Source organism: Gekko japonicus, unplaced genomic scaffold, assembly GCF_001447785.1.
Source record: "Gekko japonicus isolate JY-2015 unplaced genomic scaffold, Gekko_japonicus_V1.1 scaffold19, whole genome shotgun sequence".
Taxonomy (NCBI): Eukaryota; Metazoa; Chordata; class Lepidosauria; order Squamata; family Gekkonidae; genus Gekko; species Gekko japonicus.
In genome coordinates, this window is record NW_015164664.1 from 295,312 (window position 1) to 320,628 (window position 25,317).

Sequence of the window (25,317 nt, forward strand, 5' to 3'; positions counted from 1 at the left end):
TCTTAATGGTATTTTTCATACAAATATTTATAACTTCCCAAGGGCCACAACTGGGAGACAGGAATGTTTGTTATAAACTAGTTATTTCAACAAACAGTGAACACAGACATAGCAAGCAGCTACATATACATAGACAGATTGTTGTCGCACAGTCGAGTCCGACTCTTCGCGACCCCATGGACCAGATCCCGCCAGGCCTTCCTGTCTTCCGCCGTCCACATAGACAGATATAATCCCTAAATAGGTCTTGTATAAAAAAACAAGAAATAAGGGGGTGGAGGCTGACCCCACATAGTGCAAATGTGCTTTTCACTTTTAAAGTGCAAGTACTTGTGCAAAAACGGCAATATCATGTAAACATTAAAAAAAACAATGGAAAACAAAACTAGACTGGTAGTCATAGGAGGCACTTATGGAGGTGGGTGGAAAGTGAGTTTGTGGGTGCACTCCTGGAGGAGCTCTCCAGGGGTTTCTTGCATACCACCTCAGTATTTTCACGGCTTCCTTGAGGCGATCAGTTATTTCCATAAGCCATCAAACTGTTGACCAAAGTCGGGACAGTTAATATTTCCTCCATTTTAAAATCGGTATAACACAAACTAGAACAGCTCCGATTAAGATTGGAAACCCCCTACCCACCCTGTTGATGAGTTAAGACAATTGGACATGCCTCCCTACATTTCATTTGGAAACATCGAGCTTCTTTGGTTAGTTCATAACAGTCATGTGGCCATAACACAACTCACACAAGGACATGCTTCACCTCTCAAGGGAGATTACTGCTTCTAGCAGACAGAATCAGTTGCAGAACGTTGCGTGGATTCGCTGTCTTCTGCAAGCACCCGTCCTCTTTCAGGCAGTTCCCTCCATTTCCGACCTGCAGACGCTCCTTAGTGTGGGAAAGAGAGTGCCCTTCTTATCGTATTTGTCTAGCACGGCCTCGAAAAAACATCATAGACAGAGTATGTACTGCCATGCAACTATTGTCATGATTTACAGACCTTTTCCAGGGGAAGGTGGGGTGTCTCTTGGGGAAGGTCCTAATGGCAGGATTAGTTCTTTAGGCTCTGTGTGTGGATCACTGGTCTCCTCACTCGCTCCCTCAATATTCACCTCTACATCTATGTCTAGTGGCTCTTGCAGGGGTTCCTGCACCATGGCAACTGAGGCTGCAGGCAGAATTCAGTTATGTTTATCAACAGTGGCAATGTACCATACTTGAGATGCCTTTCCGATCATGGCCTATTTTAACGTGGCTTTCATTCGGAGTGCTCTACTCATCACTCCAGCGATTGCTCAGGTGGGGAATGCTTGGAATACCAATTATTTCTTTTGTAGTTCACCCCCAGACACTATGGATCTTCGACGTGGTCTCTGTGTTTCACACCCATGGGATCTAGTGCGCGCGAGCTGGATCGATCGGCATTGTAGCAAGCTCTTTCACGGATTTTCGCACCCAGTCCCTCGGGCATGCGCAGGAACCCGACCGCACATGCCCAGAGGGGTGGGAGCGGACATCCCGCCAGTTCCTTTCTTACCGCCGCGTTGGAAAGACCTTTTCTCCGTCGGTCTGATCGGTTCACTATTTTTGGCTATTTGCCTCACAGCTCTTTGGATTTTTTCCTCATTTTTCTCCTTTTTTCGTGATTATCCTTTGTTAACTACTAAATTTTTTAAAAAACAAAAACCTTATTTTCCTGAGGGGGGGGGGAATTGTTGAGTTACCTCAGCTTGGCCTTCGGGCTCTACCCCCTCCCCTCTCCCCCTTTTTTCTCTACTACTCTCCTGTTCTATGGAGAAAAAGTGGGACTTTTTAAACCGGTGTACAGGCTGCACCGCCTGATCGCCACACCCTCTGTATTTTGTGTTTGGGAGAGTCTCACAGACCTGACTCTTGCCGGCACTGTGCTAGATTTTCCAAACCCGAAAAAAAGGAGCCGTGTGCCTCAAAGTGGCGCTACTTGAATCGGCTCTACATCCTTCCACAACGATGGACTGCGAGAGACCTTCGACCTCGACGGCTTCGGTATCGAGGCCTGCCTCTGACATCGTCCAACCAGCGCCAAAGCCTCCGGTATCGAAGGCGCAATCCTCTGCCTCAACACCGGTGAAGAAGAGGCCCAAGGCAAGTAAGGATAAGTCTGCAAAAAAGGGTTCCTCTAAGCCCCTCAAAGCGGCAAAGAAGGTGAAAGTAGCGGCGTCCGCACTGGGTGATGCCCCTATAGTGCCCCCCGCTCCATCGATATCGGAGACGTAAGTTCCTCCACCAATACCTATCATTCAACTTTTGGACTCTCCTATACAACAACTAGAGCATCCCTATTCCGACATTGACAATGTGGAGCTCCTAAGTCACCCCATGGGTGCAGAGCCTTCCCTCTCTCCTTCTCCATCGTCGACATCGATGGTTTCAGAAACTCCCGACATCGATACAGGTCGGAATCAACACACTTCTACTAGCATGCAGCGTCAACCTCCGCGTCTGCATGCCGAGGCTGTCGATATCGATGAGAGAGTTTATAGGGATAGTTCACAAAGGCGACACATTCCTTTGTCTCCGAGACGTGATAGATCCAGAAGTCGATCCCCCAGAGTTTTTATCCCCCCCCCACCAATGTCTTGGGATCAACGCCAGTTGAGATACCTCTACGGCAATTATCCACCATCCATGCCCTGGCTGACTCCCGTGGGCTATTCCGACTGGGATCGCTATTCGACCTACTCTGCTCACAGATCGAGGTCACCTTATAAATGGAGACCTTCAGCATCTCTGTCTCAACCTCCAGCTGAAAATCCTTTCCACCATCAAACGGAACCTCTGGGTCCTCCCAACCCCCAAATCGTTCCACCAAAAATTTTAACTGCTCAAACGGAAGTTACTCCAGTACAAATACCAGAACAGGACTGCTCTGAATCTGGAGACGAAGAATCTGATACAGCGGCTTTGGAGATCCAAACCTCCCCTGACCACAAGTCTCCTAACCAAGCTGTCGGGGAGGACCTTCCTATATCACCATCTGACAATCTCACTTCTTATGCAGACCTTGTCAAACGAATGGCCCACTCTCTAGGCCTCTGTCATACAACAACAGCCACAGGTTACTGATCCTGTTTTTGATATTGTACAACTGGATACCTCCACTACCATTGCACTCCCCATGTCCGCGGTCCTTTTGCAAGCTATCAAGGCCCCATGGGAAAAGCCTTCCTCAGCCCCGGTGTCGACGAGAGGCCTGGACCAAATGTACAGAGTCCAGGAGACAGGTGCCGAGTTTTTATTTTCCCACCCTCAACCAAACTCGGTTGTCGTAACATCCTCATCCAAATCAAAACGAACGCACTCAGCACCCTCTGACAGGGAAAGTAGAAAGTTAGACGCATTCGGGAGACGATTCTACTCGACGGGTGTGTTAGGGGTCAAAACCACTAACTACCTCGCCTTCATGAGCAGATATCAATATACTCTCTGGGAAAGGTTCTCTGAACTCCTGACCCACCTCCCTGAAGACAAGCTTCAGGCGGCCAGGATCATTCAAAAGGAGGGCATGGTCCTTGCGAAACAGCAGATCAACACTGCCAAACATGCCCTAGATGCTTCCTCCAGAACAATGGCATCAGCAATAGCTCTTAGGAGGCACTCCTGGCTCTGCAATACCAATCTTCCACTAGATACTAGATCCTATGTCGAAGACCTTTCTTTTGATGGCCTTGGTCTCTTCAACAGCATGACCGATACCATGCTCCAGGATATGGATAAGAGCATAAAGGCCTCTCACGCTCTTGGAGTGTCATCCTCCACAAGGCAACAATATCGCCCTCGCACCTGGTCTAGGCCCTGGCAAAGACACACCCCAAATCGTCAGTCTCCAGACAGGCAATGGAGACCACGTACAGCTTCTGGTGGTCAAAGACCCGCCTTTCCAAAGCCTAAGTTCGGAACTGGACAACAGGCCTCATGCGCCAAACAACCCAGGTCCTCCAAGCAGGGCGTTTGACTTCCCTCCTACCGAGTCAGTTCAAACCCGTCTGTCACCCTTCCTTTATGCCTGGCGTCACATTACTTTGGACCAATGGGTACTGTCCATCGTAACCCAAGGCTACCATATTCAATTCGACCAGAACCCCATCACTCCAGTCGTCATCACAACACCCCGTTCTCCGCCTCTCCTAGACGAGGTCTCCGTCCTCCTGCAGAAGGGAGCCATCGAGAGAGTATCACCACACCTCTATGGGACGGGATTTTATTCCGATACTTCACAGTTCCAAAGCGGGATGGAGGCGTTCGGCCCATTTTAGATCTAAGGGAGCTTCCGCATGGTGTCCTTGCAGCAGATTCTGCCACTTCTCCAGAAAAACGTCTGCATGGCCACCCTCGACCTCCAAGATGCGTACTTCCACCTCACTATCCACCCCTTCCACCGCCAATACCTATGCTTCGCAATTGGTCAACAGCATTACCAATATGCAGCCCTACCATTCGACCTTTCAAGCGCCCCAAGAGTCTTCACAAAGACTATGATTGTGGTGGCGGCCTTCCTCCATCTCAAGGGTATCTCCATCTACCCATGCATCGACGATTGGCTCCTAGTAGCTTCCTCCAAGGACACTCTGGTCTCAAACATCGAGACAATGGTACTGTTGGAAAAACTGGGCAAACAAATCAATCTGCAAAAGTCTCAACTCCAACTGGTTCAGCCGACACAATACATCGGCGCTTTACTGGATTCCAAGACATGCATGGCTTACCTGCCCCAAAACAGAGCGGCAGACATCATCCACCTAGCCACCGTCGTCCGTACCCAACCCTTTGTCACGGCCTTCCAGATACAGAGGCTACTTGGCCTTATGGCCGCGACTACGTCAGTCCTGGTCTTCGCAAAACTGAAAATGCGCCACCTACAACTGTGGCTTATCTGCAACTTCAGCACAACGAAAAACACACATACCACCGTCCTAACCCCCCCTCCCAACATACAAGAGTCCTTACTTTGGTGGACTGTCCCTTCCAATCTTTTCCAGGGAGCACCCTTCCATCCCCCATCACCCCAAGTCACCCTAACAACAGATGCTTCCCTGACGGGCTGGGGTGCCCACATGATGGGCTTTTCTGTTGGAGGCAAATGGGACACGCAGAAGAGGAAGTGACACAAACTTCCTGGAACTACTGGCAATACAGCATGCTGTCACCAGCTTCCTACCTATAATCAGGGGGAAATGTGTCACAGTCCTCACAGACAACACCACGGCACTCTCTTATGTCAACAAGCAGAAAGGCACTGTTTCTCTATGCCTCTGCAACCTTGCCATCCAGTTGTGGAACCTTTGCATCACCAACAACATTTTCCTCATAGCCACACACATCCCTGGACACATGAATGTGCAGGCAGACCATCTAAGTCGAGCAGGACTCAGACTTCACGAGTGGGAGATGAACCCAACATACCTCCTCCCACTCTTCTGCAGGTGGGGAATTCCCCCAGTCGATGTTTTTGCCACCAGAGCCAACAAGAAGTGTCCTCTGTTTTGCAGCCGAGGCGGAAGGGATCCACAGTTTCTAGGAGATGGTCTCCTTTATTCTTGGTCCACGGGCCTTCTTTACCTGTTTCCTCCCTTACCCCTGCTTCTGAGAGTGGTCCGCAAAATAGTAAAAGACGGTGTGGACTGCATATTGATAACCCCATGGTGGCCGAGGCAACCATGGTTTTCGACCGTCCTCGAATTGTCAACAGGGGTATACCATCAATTCCCTCCGGCTCAGGACCTCCTCTCCCTGTCAGACTCCCCCCTCCACATCACAACATACCACAATTGAAATTAACAGTGTGGAGAATAACGTCGAAGGGTTTTCCAACCGCATAGCGAATATTCTGTTGAACGCCAGAAAAGCTACTACGCGAAGGTCATACCATTATAAATGGCAAAGATTCTGCTCTTCCCTAGGTGATGATGCCCCTCGAGCCACCTCCGTGGGTCTCGAAAAAGTCTTCCAATTCCTCCTGTCCCTAGCTGACTCGGGACCTTCCCATTCATCGTTACGAGTTTATTTGGCCGCCCTTCCGGCCTACCATGTTCAAGTTGACGGATGCACACTGTTTTCCCATCTGCTTTCAAAACGTTTTTTAAAAGGTTTATTGCATCTCTACCCTCCTGTCAGAACTCCTGTCGTTCCCTGGGACCTTCCTCTGGTTCTTCGCCAGCTCACGAGGAAACCTTCGAGCCACTCGCGACTTGCGACATGAAACTCCTGTCATGGAAGACAGCATTCTTGGTTGCTGTCACCTCTGCAAGGAGTGGGAGAAATACTAGCTTTCAGGCATGACACGCCATACTTGTCCTTTTTGCCAGATGGCGTCCGCCTCGTTCCTGCCAAAGGTAGTGTCAGAATTCCACCTACAGGCAGAGGTCTTCCTCCCGGATTTCATCCCAGCTCCTACATCCTCAGAGGACAGACTGTTACACACCTTAGATGTGAAGTGTGCGCTCCTGTTCTACCTGTACAGAACCCGCCCAGTGAGACGTGACTCCCAACTGTTCGTCTCATACGCACCAGCAAGGCTGGGGACTCGCATCACGGCTCAGCGCCTCTCAAGGTGGATTGTCGGGCTCATGCGCCTCTGCTACCTGATTGCGAAACAGCCATTGCCTGGCCCGATCCAGGCCCATTCAACCCGAGCTGTTGCTGCTTCCACTGCTTTCCTCCAGGGAGTGCCCCTGACGGACATCTGCAAAGCCGCTACGTGGGCCACGCCTAACACCTTCATCAGGCACTACGCCCTAGACGTCTGTAAGAACTCTAATACCAACATGGGACGTCGCATTCTATCTTCGGCTACGCAGTAAAGGACCTGCCAGCACCCTCCTCCAGGTAGGCCACTGCTCGCTAATCTCCCATGGGTGTGAAGCACAAAGACCACATCAAAGATAAACAGGTTGCTTACTTGCAACTGGTGATCTTCGAGTGGTCATCTGTGCATTCACACCACCCGCCCTCCTTCCCTGCTGCTGTCAGCTTCTACATTTTCCATAGGGGTTGATTTGCGGCGGTTTGAAGGAACTGGCGGGATGTCCACGCCCACCCCTCTGGGCATGTGTGGTGGGGTTCCTGCGCATGCCCGAGGGACTGGGCGCGAGAATCCGTTAAAGAGCTTGCTACAATGCTGATCGATCCACTCGAAGATCAGCAGTTACAGGTAAGAAACCTGTTTATCCACTGGGCAAAGACTTTGGACACAAGCTGTTTCTGCAGCCAATGCTTAGACTGCATCTTGTTAGGGCATCAAAAGGGAGTGATAAGACCAGTTAGAGAGGAACATTGCCCTTTCACTCTCCTAGCTATGGTCAGAAGGTGCATTGCCGTTCCGTGTTAACACTCGATTGTGCACCCCTCAATTCAGTGGGTGCAAGACCAAGAATATTTCTGAAAATGCGCAGAACAAGATCCACCGATGCCATGAAAACGTGCAGGGGACCCATCTCAACCACCATCACAATTACCTTGCATGGACTTCACCACAGTACATGCTCCCGCAGCACACAAAAATGAAGGGGTATGCATGCTAATTTAAAAACATTCACCAAACTGACCAATCCAAAATGCCTACATTGGAGTTAATCGCCCTGAATGTTTGTGCATTTGCCACTGAGACATCGGCGCCACCTAGCATGTTGTCAATAGAACCAATGGAAAAATGGATACAGCTTTCGGATTCTACTGTGTTTACACAGAGTAGTGCAGAACAAATAATCTAGATAATTTGAAATTCCAGGGGAGGAACCCATAGGTGCAGAATTGAGAGCACTGAAGCCGGATTAAAGGCAAACAGGCTGGGGTACAGAGAAACATTGGGGGGGGGGAATGCATGCAGAAACACCCATTGTGTGCAAATATTCTCCAAGCACAATGTAATCTAACTACAATATTGGCCTGTTTTGATGCCCACTGCAACCCCAGAAAGAATGAAACAGCAGAAAGGTACAATTTTTTTACATAGAATCAAGCAATGGAGGAATGCATTGCTGAGCATAATACAAATTTGAAAATCTTAGCAACCAGCTGCAACTTTGCAGATATTAAAGGCTCACTGATAAGCGAGAGGATAGTGTCTGGAATTCAGGAGACTCGAGTCAAATACAAGAGACTGCTGAAGGAAACCAGTTTGTCCTTAGAGAAAAGTTTGAAAATATGCAGGGCTACTGAGTTGTCTAAAGACAGGACTAGAACCTTGGAGGAACAGATAATTGAGCTAGTACATAAACTCCAATGGAGACTGAGGGAGAAACCAAACACAAGAACACCAGTGAATGCCACTGAACAATGCAAATACTGTGGAAGTAAACTCACAAGCCAAAAAGAGAGATGCCCAGCTTATGGAAAAACATGCCATAAATGTGACATATTGAACCACTTTGCCTCCAATTGTCTCTCCAAACAAAACAAGCCCAAATCTAGAGTCCATATGGTGAATATGGAGAGTGATAGTAAAAGTATGTTTTGGGCAGCAGATCTAGTGATAAATGCAGTACAGAAAAACTCAGCAAGACACCAGAAACACTTGTATGCAGGCATGGTTCTGGGGGATAAAATTATACAATTCTAATTAGATTATGGTGCCAGTTGTAACACCGTCCTAAGGTATCTAGTGAATCCCAGCATTCCACTGGAAGAAACCAACCAGGTGTAAATTATGTATAGCAACTCTACATTGAAGGTAGTGAGAAAATGTAAACTCAAAATTACTAACACAAGAACAAGCATAGCAATACATGGTAGAGTTTGTGGTTGTACAGGATCAGACACTATACCACTGTTACACATCACAGCAGCACAAGCTATAAAGCTGATAAAGGGACAATATCACAGCATATTAAAAGTGGACAGTGGAAAGACAGAAGAGTCAGTAGAACAAGGAACATGGAGTCTACAGATGAATTCAGTGGGGCATTCAAAGGAGATGGACAACTTGAGAGTGTTTATAAAATTGAGATTGACACCAATGTGAAGCCCCTTAAGTTACCAAAGAGAAAAGCACCAGTGGCTCTGGTATAGCTTCTGGAGGATGAACTGCAAAGTTTACAGAGATAGAATAATACAACCAGTATAGAAAGCACAGATTGGATAAGCAGTATGATGGTGATGAGGAAGCCATCCAATAAATTAAGGATATACATAGATGCAAAGCCCTTGAAGAAAGCACTTAAAAGAACCCATTTTCCCCGACCCACTAATGATTACATCTTGCCAGATTTGTCAAAGACATGACTGTTTTCTGTTTGGAATGTAATAAACAAGTTCTGGCATATTCAGATGGATGAAGAATCCAGTTATTTGACAACATTTGCCACACCTTTCAGGATGTACCATTGACTGAGAATGCCAATGGGTATCAGTCTGGTTCCTGAAGTATTTCAGAACAGATTGACATAGGCCTTGGAGAGGCTGACAGGATTTAGATCACAGAAACACTCCACCTCAGGGCCTAAACTCAAATCTAGCACAATGGGTAATGAAAAGAAAAATCAAGACCCTTTTACCCACAAGTGGGAAATTACTACAGCCAGGGTTTACTGGGACACACTTGGTGAACTTAGGAGCTCTCACCAACATGTATTACAGTCAGCCAGCCAGAGATCTTCCTGACCTACAACCAAGAACCACAGTGAAAATTCAACCATTAACAAAACAAGATAAAATCTGGTACAAAGCAACAGCAATACTGCCAGTAAACCAATGATCATACCAGGTGCAACTGGATAATGGTGGAGCACTGAGAAGGAACTGAAGACTCCTAGCGAGAACTACAGAAGCAGTCAACAAAGGCACAGACTGTGATGAAAGGCACATCAACAACCAGTTGAGAGACCAGCATGCATGGATATGAAGGGAGTGTGAGCCACATGTGGACAGACACAGAGAAACTTAGGAGATCAGTCCAGCTCAGAGGTAGCAAAAATAAGAGACTGCACCAAAGACATGCAGAGAGAGAGAGAGGGAGGGAAATAGGAGGACAGTAGGCAGAGGTCACACCAGAACTTAAATATACTTGAAAGTGGGCTTGTAATTAAGAAACTAGGACACCTCAAAATTATGTATAATGTATTTAACTTTTGCTCTTTAAACAGAAAAGGGATGTAGCAATATGGGGAAAAATTATTATATTGTAGTTCCTGGGAGGAGCCAGGAATAGGCAAGTGCAAAGTCACTGTTTCTCCTCAGTTAGGCCTGAGCAGAATGAGAGAAAGACCAAGACTGAGAGAGCTCTGTAAACTAGTTGTTAATATGAAGTTTAAAGTTTGTTCAAAGACTGAGAGTCACAATCTGTTTCTCCTCAGTTGGGCCTGAGCAGAATGAGAGAAAGACCAAGACTGAGAGAGCTCTGTAAATTAGATGTTAATATGAAAATTTAAAGTTTGTTCAAAGACTGAGAGTGTTTCATTTATTTATTTATTACATTTATACCCCGCCCTCCCAGCCATGGCAGGCTCAAGGCAGCTTACAACAGAATAAAAAACAGCAATATAAAGCTAGAAATAACACACTTTGAAACATCTGTCTTGCATGCAAAAGGTCCCAGGTTCAATTCCCACCATTTCCAGTTAAATTAATCAGGTAGTAGGTGATATGAAAGACCTGTACCTGAGACAGACCAGTGGCCTGACTCAGTTAAAGCAGCTTCATGGACTCATGTGTATTCAACAGAATACTGGACTAGATGGATCCTTGCTCTGTTCCCTTTATTTTTTTGAGGGTAGGATTATGGCTCAAAAGTAGAGCACTTGTTCAGTTCCCAGCATCTCTAGTTAAAAGAATCAGATAGGGATGTGAAAGACTTTTATCTGAGATGCTGGAGAATAGCTGCCAATCAGAAAAGGCAGTACTAAACTTAATAGACCAATGATCTGAGCCCATGATGGCTCTTTTCATGCTAGAACATGCTTGAAAGTAAAGGACACTGCTTGCATGCTTACTTCATGCCCATGTACACAAGAACCAGCTGAACTCATTTCAGTTTTACTCAAAGCATGAATAATTATTGATTGTCCATAAGAAAAGGAGAGAGAGCTTTTTGGAAGCCAGATAATGAAAAAAAAATACTGGAAAGAGCACAAGCATGCCCCTGTAGCACTTTGTTCCCCTCAGCTTACAAAGCCACTGTTCAGATAGGGACATTCACAGAAGCCTTTGAGGGTCAGCTCAGCTCCAGTGGCAGCAATAGGAATAATTTAGACTCCACAAACAAGGTGGGTGAGGGGGAAAGAAAGCCATGGATTCATTGGAGCAAAATATCTAAATAAACTCAAAGCCACAGGCTTTTAAATAAAAGGAAAAACCAAAACCACCAATTTTCTGCTGTTGTAATGGGCAGAATTTTCACTTCCATTCACGTTTTTGGTTGTAGTTCTCCCAGTTCTGTCCACCTGATAAAGCTGTCCTGCTTGCCCAGAGAACCTGCCTGCTCATGGCTGCTGCCGTTGATCTGGACATGGGCCGCAACAATTTGTTGCCTACAGATCAGGTAGAGTTTGGATGGAGTGAGACTCTGACGCTACTCGGTTTTGTGGCTTTAGTGAGTTAATGCAACTTGGAGTTCATGTGATTTGATTCCATGTGGAGATGACAATTGCCCGCATCCTGCTTAAAATTAATCTGGAATAATACTTGGGTAACTCTAGGCCATCTCTAGAAGTGCCTACTCATCTCCTAGCTCTTCCCATTTTATTTTGCAATCCCTTCTACTCTCATTATTTGGTGTGTTGCAACTGCATTTCAAAATCAAAGAAATACGATGGGCATTGATTACTTAAAGGTGGGGCTTATTATGTATACATGGCATTAGGAGAGTCTTCCTGGAAAGCAAATATTTTAACAATGTGTATTCATTTCCAAAAGCAGACTGAATTGCTAACTCAGGCTCTTAAACACATCCAGTCGTGCAGGGAGATCTGGAAGGTTCTGAAGCAAACAGGTGAGCCAGAAATTCTGCAACCAGAGGTGCTGCTGATTGAGCCACATACAGGCTTAGGAATTGAAGAGTCCCTTTTGCCTTGCTAAGGATGGGGATGGAGTCTTCTGTGGGAACAAAGATGTTTGAAGCTTGGAAGGAAGAATGATCGGAGGGAAGGGTGTAGAATGATTATTGTATAGAGAGTTTTGATCAAGAGCCTGATTCTAGACACAATTACTCAGAAGTAAGTTTCCCTTCACTGAGTTTAATCAGTAGTGCACATGGGGCTGCCAGTAGTGTTGTCTTGTAATTACACTGCTTATAGTTGCTGTTTGCAACAGCTATCTCATAGGAGGTGGAGGAAGAGAAAAGAAAGGCAGTCATGGGAGAGAAGGAGTGACTATCAAAAGTTTGACCCTGAGACATTTGGAAAGAAGCTGCCAGCAGTGAATCCGAGACAGCATACTTCTGAAATAATTCTCTTTAGAATTGCACCTGCGGGTGAGGTGCTGTTGGGGATAAAAGGCTGCTTCAGACAGGAGACACTAGAATGGTTTTAGAAGCCTGCTGCCTCTTCCGTGAAGTCTTTGGCACTACCTGTGCCCTGGAGCTTCCCTGAAAATGGAAGAGTGATGCTGGAATTAAGCAGCTTGCTCTAGACTGAATCAAATGCAATGTAATTGGCGCAAATGCCAGTACATTCTGCAGAAGAGAGAGATCCGATTAAAATTTATTTTTAATGTATTTTACATTGTTGAATCTGTAGTTGCTGTCAACATTAATTGTAGCTACTGAGACAGCAGAACCAGGACTGCAGATGTGACAGAGACAGACGAGAAAGTACAGTGATGTTGGGAAAGCTTGGTAGCTTACTGCTAGCTAATAAGCTTCTGGCCTTTGGCTTTGCTCTTGCATGGCCATGTAAGGTAGATGTGTCTGCAGTGTAAAATGTGTTAAGTGTATTTCCCTGTGCAGTGCAAGCTACCAACCTTTGAATATGTATACAGACATAAACCTCCTTTTTGGCCTTTAACAATAACCAGAATCTGCTGACAGGTGGTCTCCTTATTTTCTACTTTCTAGTAGGGCAAGCTATGCTGATGAAAAAGCTATGTATCAGTCCAAAGCTTGTGCACAAACAGGTTCAGCAAAGTCCGTACCCCTGTAGGTTTCTCTTTTCCGATTGCCCATATAGTATGTGGCTTGGAGCCCTTGATTCTGGCCAAGCTACATTTCTCTCACAACTGTACAAGCTGATTTAGAAGAGCAGCCAAAATATGGCTCTTTCTTCTCCACAGGTGATTTCCCCAAAGATCGAACAGACACACTGCTGCTGCTTTATGAATTTGAAGCCCGAGCCAAGCTGAATGATCTGTCAATAGGCAGCTTGCTGGATAAGGTTTGGGAGCTTCCAGAAGTAGATATCAAGACATTAGAAACCATTGCATGTAAGAGCCAAACCTGCACGTTGTGCATCTGTGTTCCTTATAGGCCTAAGAAGCTACTACTGCATCAAGTCCAATATCACAGCTTCTTTGCAAAGGATTTTGCTGTCCTGTCTGTTATTTAGCTACAACAGGGGTGGCCAAACTTGCTTGACGTAAGAGCTACATAAAATAAATTTCAGATGTTTGAGAGCCACAAGACATGGATGAATATTACACACATACTTGTATTGGAAAATATGCAAATTTGCTTTTCATTAACATTAAATGAGACTACCAAAAATAAAAACAAAAGGGATAAAACAGATCTTGATAATAATATTTATTTGTGTCAGAGAGAGAGAAAGAGGTGAAAAGAAAGTGATAGAAACAAAAAAAGCAAATAGATGGGGAGGGAGGGGGAAGGAAGGAAGAGCGAAAAAGGAAGGGAGAAAGAGAGAAAAAGAAAGGTAGAAAGAAAGCAAATAGATGGGGGAGGGAGGGAGGAAGGAAGGAAGGGGGAAAGAGAGAAAAACAAAGAAACAAATAAATGGGGAGGGAGGAAGAGAGAGAAATAGAAAGAGAGAAAGGGAGGAGAGGAAGGGAGGGAGGGAGAAAGAGAAATGTGGAAAGAATGGAAGAGGTGGAAAGAGAAGTAGAAAGAGAGAGAAACAGAAACAAAGAGCAAATAGATGGGGAGGGGGGAAGGAAGAGAGAAAAAGAAATCAAATAGATGAGGGAGGGGGAGGAAAGAAAGAAGAGAAAGAAAGTGAGAAAGAGAAAGGTGAAAAGAAAGAGGTGGAAAGAAAGCTAATAAATGGGGAGGGAGAGAGGAAGGGGGAAAAGAGAGAGAGAGAAATGTGGAAAGAAAGCAAATAAATGAAGAGATTAGATTTATACCCCACCCTTCACTACCCAAAGGAGTTTCAGAGCAGCTTACAAACTCCTTTCCGTTCCCCTCCCCACAACAGACATCCTGTGAGGTAGGTGGGGCTAGGAGAGCTCTGACAGAAACTGCTCTTTTCCAAGAACAGCTGTGCCAGAACTATGGCTTGCCCAAGGTCATCCAGCAGGTGCAAGTGGAGGAGTGGGGAATCAAACCCAGTTCTCCTTCTGAGGCGGAGGACATCTTGGGTGATTCCCACCATCCTATCAGGGAGAGGTAGGAACAAATTTCTTTCTTCCTCTTCCTGTGTGGATTGGGAACGCCCCCTCTCCAGTTCTTATCCTGCCTCTACAGGGAGAGGTCATTGAAGGCCTTGCCTCCAACTGCTAGCTTAACTATTATAGGATCTTTACTAAATTTAATACTATTTTCCTGTTAATTTTCACTCTTTATTCTTCCTCTGTTATTCCTGTCATTTCATTTCCTTACTTTTTACTCAAAGAGAGCCAGTTAAAGTGGCCTGGTTAACAGACTGCACAGCTCCTTTTGAATTATTTTCCTTTGACTGAAGATCATGCCGTAAGCACCCTCATCAGGAGGACGGCGTGGAAGGCTGTGGGCCCAGAGCAGGGGCTGGCGACGGCAGCCATGTTGAGGTGGCAATTTTGGCGGGAAGCACTCCTGCGTTCACCCAAGCCACGCCATTGCCAATCCAGCTCCAGGATGCCAACCTCCAGGCAGGAGGCATCGGCACCTATCCAACACAGAGTACAGCAAGCCCGGAAGATCTTAGAAGGCATCAGTTGGGTAACGTACTCCGTTTGGCTGGTACTCCCGATCCCATTGATTTTTTCGCTTCTATGAGGCAATCCATGAGGGAGGAGTTTCACTCCTCCTGTATGACTTCCCCTGTACTTCCTCCCACTGAATCCCCTAGACACAGGGAAATGAGGGGTCACTGGCCAACAAAAGTGGCCAGAAAGCAGACGCCCAGAGAAAGGCACTCAGACTCTGAGAGGGAACAGTCACCAGAACCTGACATGTCTCATAGGGAGGAAGGGGAGTTCCTTTCTGAAGAGGAAGTGGAAGATATTAGCGTTCCACAGCTAGCCTCACGCTTGTTTAAAGCAGGACTTTCAGTATGTTCTTTCTAAGTGTCTCTCAGCCCTAGATTTGTATGACCCTGCTCCACAGGAGGAAATGGTCTATCCTGGCATTAATCCTAGGAATAGGACCAAGGGCACTGAGGAGCTTTTCCCCAGATACGCTCTTTCAGAGAAAGTATTTCCATTTCCGGAATTTTTTGAGAGACAACTGAAGGCTGAGTGGGCCAAACCTACTGCTATCAGACAAGCCCCGGGGTTTGTTAAAAATTTGTATGATTTACCATCTTTCGCTAACAAGATGTTGCAGGTTCCTTTGGTGGATGCTTCAATAGCAGTGCTCCAGTCCTTTGGTCTCCTTTCAGAAGATGGGTACGGTTCAGTGAGGGACAACCTGAACAAAAAGATAGACATTGCTCATAAGAGATCACATGAGGCCATTACTATGGCCATCAAAGCGTCCTCTACAGCTTCTATCGCTAACAGAGCCATAATCGTCTGGACGAGAAAACTGATCCAACTTCTTCCAGGTGACAATAGACGTCTACTAGAAGGAGTGACGAGGATACTGAAGACGTCAACCTTTGCCACAGATGCCTCGTTAGATGCACTCGCCTTCTGTTCCAGAGCCATGTCTTCTGCAGTAGTGGCACAAAGAGGAATTTGGATACGTGCATGGCCCGCAGACCTGCAGTCCAAATCATTCATGATGGCCTATCCCTTCCAAGGGGAGAAGCTCTTCGGTGACCACCTGAACAAGATACTGGTAGAAACTAGGGATAAAAAGAAAGAACCTGTGCCACTTAGACAAGAAAAATACTCACGTTCATTCCTTTCATTCCTCCAATTCGAGCTTCAAGCCTAGACCAGGACAGAAAAGAGGCTCCTGGGGGCCCTCCGCCCAACCATTCAAGAAAAACTTCCAAGGTCCACGCTTCGGAAGACAATCATTCAACAGAACTGACAAACAGGACCGTGATGCAAAGAATAACAAAGCATGACTCAGCACAGATTCCGGTGGGAGGACGACTGATTCACTTCCAGGAGGTGTGGCTGGAGGCCCAAGCAGACTCATGGACCTTAGAAATAGTCTCCAAGGGTTACTCCTTAGAATTTCATCAGCCTCCTCCAGAAAGATTAGTCATCTCCCCACTGCAAAAATACCCTAAAAATGGGCAATAATGTTCACTGCCTTACAACATCTTTTATACATATGAGCTGTAGAACCGGTACCCACCGGCCAAAGAGGCCGGGGGGGTTATTCAAACTTTTTTACGGTACCCAAGAAGAATGGCGAATGGAGGGCCATTCTGGATCTAAAATTTGTAAACAAACTTATCAAATTGAAACATTTCCATATGGAAACCCTCAAAACCATCATAGAAGTCCTACAGCCAGGAGAGTACCTAGCCTCTTTGGCTCTCACGGAAGCGTACCTTCATGTACCCATACTACCACTACACAGAAGGTTCCTGAGGTTTTGTGGGGGACATCTCCATATGCAATTCAAAGCCATGCCATTTGGCCTCGTGACTGCCCCATGGGTTTTCATGAAAATATTAGTCAACCCGATAGCCCATCTCAGGAAGAAAGGTATTCATGTCCATCCATACCTGGACGATCTTCTCATCAGGTCCTCGTCCAAGGAGAAAGCCATTCAGGATGTTCAGGAGACAATACAGTGCTTTCAAGCGCACGGCTTCTTGATCAACCATGCCAAGAGCTCCCTAGACCCAGTCCAGAGATTGGAATATCTGGGGATGTTGATCAACACCAAACTTACCACTCTATACTTACCAGAACAGAAGATCTCAAAGACGAAACAAGCGGTGAGATTAATCATAGAACATCCAACTTCGTCACTCATGACCTTGGCCAAGGTTATGGGACTCCTGATTTCCAATCTGGATGCTATCCACTGGGGCAGACTGCACACCAGAGCTCTACAGATCTTTCTTCGCCCCATCAGATTCAAATCATGGAGAACAAAGACACATTACTACAGGTACCCTTGTCCCTACGTCAGTCTCTTTGTTGGTGGATGAAGGACTCCAATCTTCGTCAAGGAAAGAATTTTTTTCACAAAGACGAGCCACAGATCTTCACGGATGCCAGTCTCCAAGGTTGGGGAGCGATCCTGAACAAGAGCCCAGTGTAGGGGCGCTGGTCCCACAGGGAATCTCTTCTTCCCATCAACATTCTAGAGCTCAGAGCTATACGACTGGCTCTCCTTCACTTCAAACAGAGAGTTCGGAAACAGCATATCTTAGTCCGGACAGACAATATTTCAGCCAAGTCTTATCTGAACAATCAAGGGGGACCCAGATCGTCAGTCCTCCACAAAGAAGCTCTAATACTTCTAACTTGGGCGGAGAGGAACCTAGCTTCACTCAGAGCCGAGCATATCAAGGGTTTAGACAACATCAAGGTGGATTGGCTCAGCAGACGAACGATAGACCCAGGAGAGTGGGCGCTGAGGAAAAAGACCTTTGGCTGGATACTACATTTCGAGACTCCGATAGTGGACCTGTTTGCTTCGGGAGTGAACAGTCAACTCCCCAGATTTTTCTCAAGGTTCCATCACAACAGGGCGGAAGCCATGGATGCTCTGACCACTCAGTGGCCCAGGGGACTGTTGTATGCCTTCCCTCCCATTCCCATCCTACCAAAAGTCCTGAGAAAAATATGACAACAGAAGGCCACAGTTTTTCTGGTGGCTCCATGGTGGCCTCGTCGCCCGTGGTTTTCGACTCTGCAACAGTTATCCGAGTCTCCTCCACTGCAAATCCCGGTGTCTCCGGACATGCTTATCCAGGGACCAGTCTGGCATCCAGAGCCAGATCGACTAATACTGACCATATGGAGCTTGAACGGTCTTCTTACCTGAAGCTTGGCTGTTCGACGGATGTGACAAATACCATCTTGGCATCCAGGAAAGACTCCACAATCAGAATTTATAATATTACGTGGAAGGCCTTTCATAGATGGTGCAGACAGAAGTCTGTTGATTCCACACGACACCCTCTGCATGCAGTGCTAGAGTTCCTGAATGATGGGCTTGCATCAGGCCTGAAACTGGCTACTCTTAGAAAACAGGTCTCTGCCTTGAGCTCAGTGCTGCCTTGATTCAAAGGGGGTTCTGTGTCCTCACATCCCAGATTAGGGCACTATCAGTGCATCCAGACCTGTGTATGTTTCACAAGGACTTAGTAGTGCTTCGTACAGATCCTACTTTCGTACCAAAAGTGGCCTCAGAATTTCACAGAGCCCAGGAACTGTACCTACCATCATTTTGTCCAGACCCCAAACATCCTAGAGAGAGGACCTGGCACACCTTAGATGTTCGCAGAACCCTAAAGGCATATCTGATCTGAACAGCTGATTTCAAGAAGACTGAGGCAATGTTCATTAACATTTCTCCCCCAAACCTGGGACACAAGATGTCCAAGTCAGCCATCAGCTATACGATAAAATCTTGCATCACAGAAGCTTACAAAGCTCTTCATCTTGCAGTGCCCTCAGGGGTCACAGGCCATTCAGTCAGGAGCACATCCACCAATGCAGCCATAGCCAAAAATGCATCGGTTGAAGAGGTCTCTCGAGCAGCCACCTGGTCCTCTGTGTCAATATTCATTGGACACTACAAACTGAATATCTTCAAATCTGCAGATGCTTCATTTGGAAGGAGAGTTTTACAACACGTCATAGGAGAGGAGACTGATATCCCACCCATGGCATAGGGTACTGCTATGTAAGTACCCAAGATGTCCTCCACCTTAGAGGGAGAACGACCCTTGGCACCTACCGTGAGGGGTCCCTTCTACTCTGAGGTAAGGAGGACATCTTGCCCCACCCGAGTAGGTTTTTCCTCTATTTCTATGACTGTGTCTGAACTCTGAGTGTGGCTTTTATCTATTCTATATTTATGAGTTTACAGTTTATGTATATAGTTCTTTCAGGGATCCGTGATCCTCACACTCATTCCCTGGTTTGTTACTATTAACAACTCTATTCTCGTTTACAGTTATTCAGATTACTTAGTATTACGAAAGAGTGTTTTTTCCAGTACTGCTGCTGGGAGTCACCCTAACTGAAAAGGGGGCGTTCCCAATCCACACAGGAAGAGGAAGAAAGAAATTTGTTCCTGCCTCTCCCTGATAGGAAGGTGGGAATCACCCAAGATGTCCTCCTTACCTCAGAGTAGAAGGACCCCTCACAGTAAGTGCCAAGGGTCGTTCTCCAAGATTAGAGTCCGCGCACTTAACCACTACACCAAACTGAGGAGGGAGAGAGAGGTGGAAAGAAAGCAACTTTAACTTTTTATGTGTTCTCCAAACCCCCCACACCAGATGGCTTGGCTTGGTTTGGGATTAAAGAGACAAATGCCTTCTCCAAGCAAAACTACCTGGCTGGTGTGGTGGTGGAGCAGGGCTTGGAGAACCCATTTAACTTTAGATGGGGAGGGAGGGGAGAAAGAGAGAGAAAGGGGGAAAAGAAAGTGGAAAGAAAGCAAACATATGGGGTAAGGGAGGGGAGGATGCATTTAAAGTTGCTTTCTTTCTCTGCTCCCCCCCGCCTCAAGCCTACCCAGGAAGGGGAATACTGGCTGGGAAAGGGAAGACCAATCGGGGACACATGCCTCCCCTTCACTTCCCCAGCTGTCCTGCCAGGAGCTGCACAATATATGTGAAAGAACTGCATGAGGCTCCCAAGCCAGTTTGGCCACCCCTGAGCTACAGCCTCCCTTATTGCTGACTGGCCTTGAGATATTACTTGATGAGGAAGGAAAGGAGATACACCATTCCAGAGAAAAGGCAGATTGTGTTGACGTAATTGGTGCTTTGACAGGGAATCCCTTCCTACCTCAGTTCTGTAGATTGGAGTTTTGAGTATAGATGATACAGAAGGCATCAGCTAGTCAAGAGAAGCTCAGTAGGTCAACCTTATCGAAGGAAGTGGCAGGAAATGCATTCAGCCTCCAAAACAACTGCTGTACTTTCAGCCATTACCTCATTGGGCATCCATCACCTAGCAAATGGAAAGAACTTTACCCTTTAAAAGTGACTTTCCTCCCTATGCTTTTGTTTCTCAAGCACTGGCCATGGAGTCACCTGCTCACTATCCCTCCGTGTGTAAAAGGGCCCTTAAGATGGTTTTGACTCTTCTCAGGAAACAGGAACCCACTGATATAGTCACATTCAGGTAAGTGACTGTGTTAGGGAAGGAGTGAGGTCAGCTGATGGCTCTGTGATGGCTTTGTAGAGAGTATCCTGGCTATGTGTCCAGTTGCTCTTACAGGAACAAAGTACTTATAGCAAGAGATAATTTTGGTGTAGTGAAATCTTTTCTCCTCTGCTGATAGAAAAGGGAAGATAAGCTGAGCTGCTCATCTCATCTGCTCCAGAAGACCATGCAAGTTTGCTGAGTCTTCTGTTCCAGTTTCAGTCCTGTCTGTTCTGCAGCACAGTTCTCTTCACCCCCAACCTTTCCTGAAACTTCTGTTCTCCTCAACCAATTTCCTCTATTTTTTACTGATCAGACTTTAGTTAATGTTTCCCATAAGAACTTGAATTATTTCAGCATACTCCTAGCTGATCCATCCACTCTGCTTGCTAAGAGTGGCTCACGCAGCATTATCCTTTGAAGATGTCAGCAGCCTGCCTTATTGGAGAGGTATAGCTTAAGGCACATAACATGCCTACTACCAGCCTCAAAGTTCCTTGCTCTAAGATGAGGAGAGCAATGTCTTACAGCATGAACAACTGGCTGGCATACTCTTGAGGTGCACAGCAGTGTACCCAAGTGTCCTCTTGAGGCCTTGATAACCTCTTTGTAGCCTTGCAGCCATAAGCCAGTGCTAGGAACAGGAAGCAGAGCAGCAGGAGTCCTCCAACAAAGAGCAGTGTGCCAAGAACTGTTCTGGAAGGCCACCTCAACAATTGTTGTAGCCACTGTTGCTACAAAGCAGGAAGACAAAGGCAAATATCTGTTATTCAAAATGTTTATCCCACCTTTCCTCTTCTAAACATGGATCCAGGGTAGCTTACGACAAGATTAAAAAGCAAGCAGTATATATTTAAAATAACAATATACCATTAAAACTACATTAACTTTTTACAGTATGTTAACAGAATGACAGCCACATCTGAGTAACCTTAAAAGCTCTCTTGAACAATTCAGTTTTAAACTGTTTTCTAAATAGCAGGAGGGTGGAGATTTTCCTCATGGGTTCCAGCAAGCTATTCCACAGCATTGACACAGCCACACACACAAAATCCACTAAGTTATTTGAGGCAGTGGGCATCCATTTGATCTGACCTCCCCTTCAGTGACTGCAGTCCCCAGAAGCCGGGCAAGACCACAATACTATCTGTTGAGGGATGTTATTGTCTTAGTTTAAGGTGCTTTTATTGATTTTAATTGGATTATTAAAATGTGTTTTATTGTAAATCTACTCTAATTGCAGACTTAACTGTAAATTATGAACAGTTTTAATTGTAAATCTGCATTATTGTAGACATATATGTTGGTACCAGCCCTGAGCCTACATGGGGAGGGAGGGATATAAGTCTAACAAAATAAATAAATAAGTAATTAGGCTGTGTCAGACTTCAGAGCTCTGCAGTATGTCCCACTAACAAAATTTGCTGGGATGAGTGCTGCTGCCACACAGAGTCATGTGGGGAGAGACGGTTTTTAAGGTATGCAGATCCCCAGGCTGGGAACAGGATAAATATTAATCTTACCTGTTCAGGAACAGGCATTTCCCCCTGCTCTGTTATCATTACCATATATATCAATCAATGGGTTCATTCTCCTGGCTTGAACCAGCAGCTTCTATCTGAGAGCTCCCTCAGAAGGTAGAAAAGAGACCCATGTTTTCTCAGGACACCTATAATCAGCAAGCTCTCCACCTCTTATTATGGATGCCTCTTTCCATCCTTTCAGAGAATGGATAAACAGAATCCTAGTAAGTAATCCTGGCTTAGAATTAGTCAAAACAGTGAGAAGACAGAAACAATACAAGCATATAGTTACACTTCTTCCTCCACCTCATTCCACAAACTTCTACAACAGGACCCTATTCTTCATTCTGATTCAGGAGGTTCAGCAGAGACTGCTAGAACAGTGTATTGCAAGTCACTGATACCATCTTAGCTTTACATAGACATTCTACAATTTTTTTCTGTTTAATAACCAAAAGAGCATTTATCCATTGGTATTGTGAGAGCATTACATATCAGCCTGCTGGTACCAGAGTAGCATTAACTTTCCTGTTGTTTGGTCTGAATCAAACATTTTAAAGATCCAGGTTGCAACTCCTGGCCTTCAAGTCTCTTTTACCACCTCCACACATAGAAAGCTTTCTGCTTGGTGCTTCTCTTCTCTAGATACCTCCAGTTCATAGATATCCTTCCTGAGATATTCACAAAGTCCTGAAACCTCTCAGTAAAGCATCCTTTGAGCCACCCGTACTAAGCTTCTGTACAACTTGTCCCTCAAAGTGGCCTATCTAGTGGCTGCCAAAAGCAACATTCACAATATAGATCATGTCACTGATTTCTCTGGCCGATGAGATCACAACATAAGAGGCCTGCTAGTCTGGACCAGTGGTCCAGCTAGTCCACATCCTGTCTTACACATCAGCCAAACAGTTGCCCCAGAGGGCCAACAAACAGGGCAGAGAGGCCAAGGCCTCCTAGCACTGGGTTTCAGAGGTTTATTTCCTCTGGACAAGGAGGTTCCCTTTACTAACCATGGCTAGCAGCTATTGAGGGACCTATTCCTCCAGCATCAGCATTTTTCTAGGTTAGCAATACATTCTGCAACAAGAGGTATAACACTGGCCACTTTCAGAATAAATTTGAAGGGCAAAACTATGGGCCTTAGTTTCTACATTTGTGCACCATTAGAAACTAGACATTGTGTGTCTGCTGATAAAGGTTTCGGAAGGACAGTTTGCCAGCCAGTCTTCTCCCCATGTTATTTGGCAGTGAATCCACCCACCTAGGATGTATGCATTGTTCATCATCATTGTACTGTGCAGTCTCACATGGGTACTGCGCAGGCCAGCTGCCGGAAGTTTTGTAGCTAGCATTGCAACGGAGCAGGAGGAGCCCCTCCAAAACAGAGCCAGCAGAGCAGTTTCCCGCCTAAACAGTCAAGTGCTCTGGGGAGGGGCTCTACACACTCCCTCAGTTCTCTCTTTGCTGTTGCTGGAGAAGAATGGTTTGTCAGCTAGCTCCCAAAGTATTTTTTCTACTTCTCTTCAGGATCTTCACGGTATGCTGTTGTTCAAAAAGTGTTTGTTGTGATCCACAAAAATGCCAAAAACTGTTTACTTTGTTTGGGCAAAGAGCATAATGTTGCAGCATGTTCCATCTGCCAGAACTTTATCCCCAAAGCAAGGGCTGACCAAGCCTCCAGGCTGAAAGCCTCCTTATGGGAGAAAGCTGACCTGGGAGCTTAGTCATCTGCCTTGGTTATACAGCCTAAGGCTTCTTTTGACAAACCACATTCCAACCACAGGTTTCAAACCCCATTGGTGGCTTCCATCTCTTCTGTTCTGTGTTCAAATCCTACCCACAAATGTTCCAAACAATGGGTTTAGCTCCGGACAGATCTTCTTTGGAATGGCCCTCTAAAAACACAGGTCTAAATCTAAGACCAAGTCTCAATGTCCTCATACTATGGATACGGTGAAGCACCCGGAACCGAAGGCATCAGAACACAAAAATAACTCTACAGGTGGGCCTAGAGATCTGAGCAAGAGTGTTACACCCTGCACTCCTTCTCTAGCGCAGTTCTGCCCATCAAGATTACCTTCAATCTGTGAATTACTGCTGACACAGTCATCCAAATCAGCTGCTCCTGGCAGCAACACCAACAACCCTGGTGCTACCCTGATTACAACCAATCTGAATGGTCTGAACCTTTAGAAACAAGAACAGAACTGATGATTCAGATAGGGGAACAATCTTAGACTCCAGACTACTGGGTGCTTAGACAGGAACTGATCACATATGGTTCAGAAACTGAGGATAAGCATGGATCCGTGGCCAGGTCGGGGTTACCATCTGAGCCTTCTCCAGACAATACAGTTGGTGACTGTGAACCGATCTCCCCAAATGAAGACTTGCGTCTCTATGCAGAACAAATTATCTGCATGGCACAATAGCTACAAATACAAGTCTCACCTAAGAAACAAAACCCAAGGACAAGATCCTTGGCAGGCTCTATTCAGATAAACCTGGATCCATAGCCTTCCCTCTCATTGAGGGGAATGTGAACATGGCCAAAGCAATCTGGGAAAAGTCTTTTTCCATTCCAGCCATGTCCAGGAAAATAGAGAACATGTATAAGGTGCTGTCAGATAACTGCCCTTTTCTCTTCACACACCCAGCCCCATCATTTTTAATTGCTGAGGAGATGCAAGATAAGCATAGGGTTGGATCACACTCCACCCCAGCCAACAAGAAAGGAAGGAAGATGGATGTGGTGAGCAGAGGGGCATATGCATCATCCTCATTTAAGAATAGTGAACTATCAAGCCATTATGGCTGTCTCTTGTGGGAGAAAACTGCCCTGTTTTTTGACCAACTACAAGACAATCAAAAGACCCTAGCTAAGGTCATCCAAACAGAAACATTGAAACTATCCAAACAGCAACTCAGTGCAAGCAAGCACGCTGCAAACACATGCCATAGCATCTTCCATAATATTGAGAAGACACGTGTGGTTGAAGTCTACCGCACTATCACCAAAGACATGTACCAGGGTTGAGGACCTACCATTTGAAGGCACATCCCTTTTTTCAACAAAAACAGATGAATTTCAGCAGCAAATAAAAAAGAATAAACAGATGGCCTGGTCATTCAGAATAACATAATCACAACCTCCTCAACAACAACGAGGATATCAACTGAGATATCATTCATTATACCAAGGATCCCAACAACCAT

At 45.9% G+C, this 25,317-nt stretch overlaps 1 protein-coding gene across 1 annotated transcript in view; it reads left to right on the top strand.

Annotated features, from left to right (window-relative positions):
* TEX11 (testis expressed 11) overlaps positions 1-25,317 on the top strand; it is an 86,669-nt gene that overhangs the window by 50,255 nt on the left and 11,097 nt on the right. Inside the window, exons 22-25 of the mRNA XM_015408925.1 lie at positions 11,397-11,513; positions 11,888-11,963; positions 13,241-13,390; positions 20,449-20,557. Coding sequence (XP_015264411.1) covers positions 11,397-11,513; positions 11,888-11,963; positions 13,241-13,390; positions 20,449-20,557 — 452 coding nt within the window. The remainder of the gene's footprint in view (positions 1-11,396; positions 11,514-11,887; positions 11,964-13,240; positions 13,391-20,448; positions 20,558-25,317) is intronic.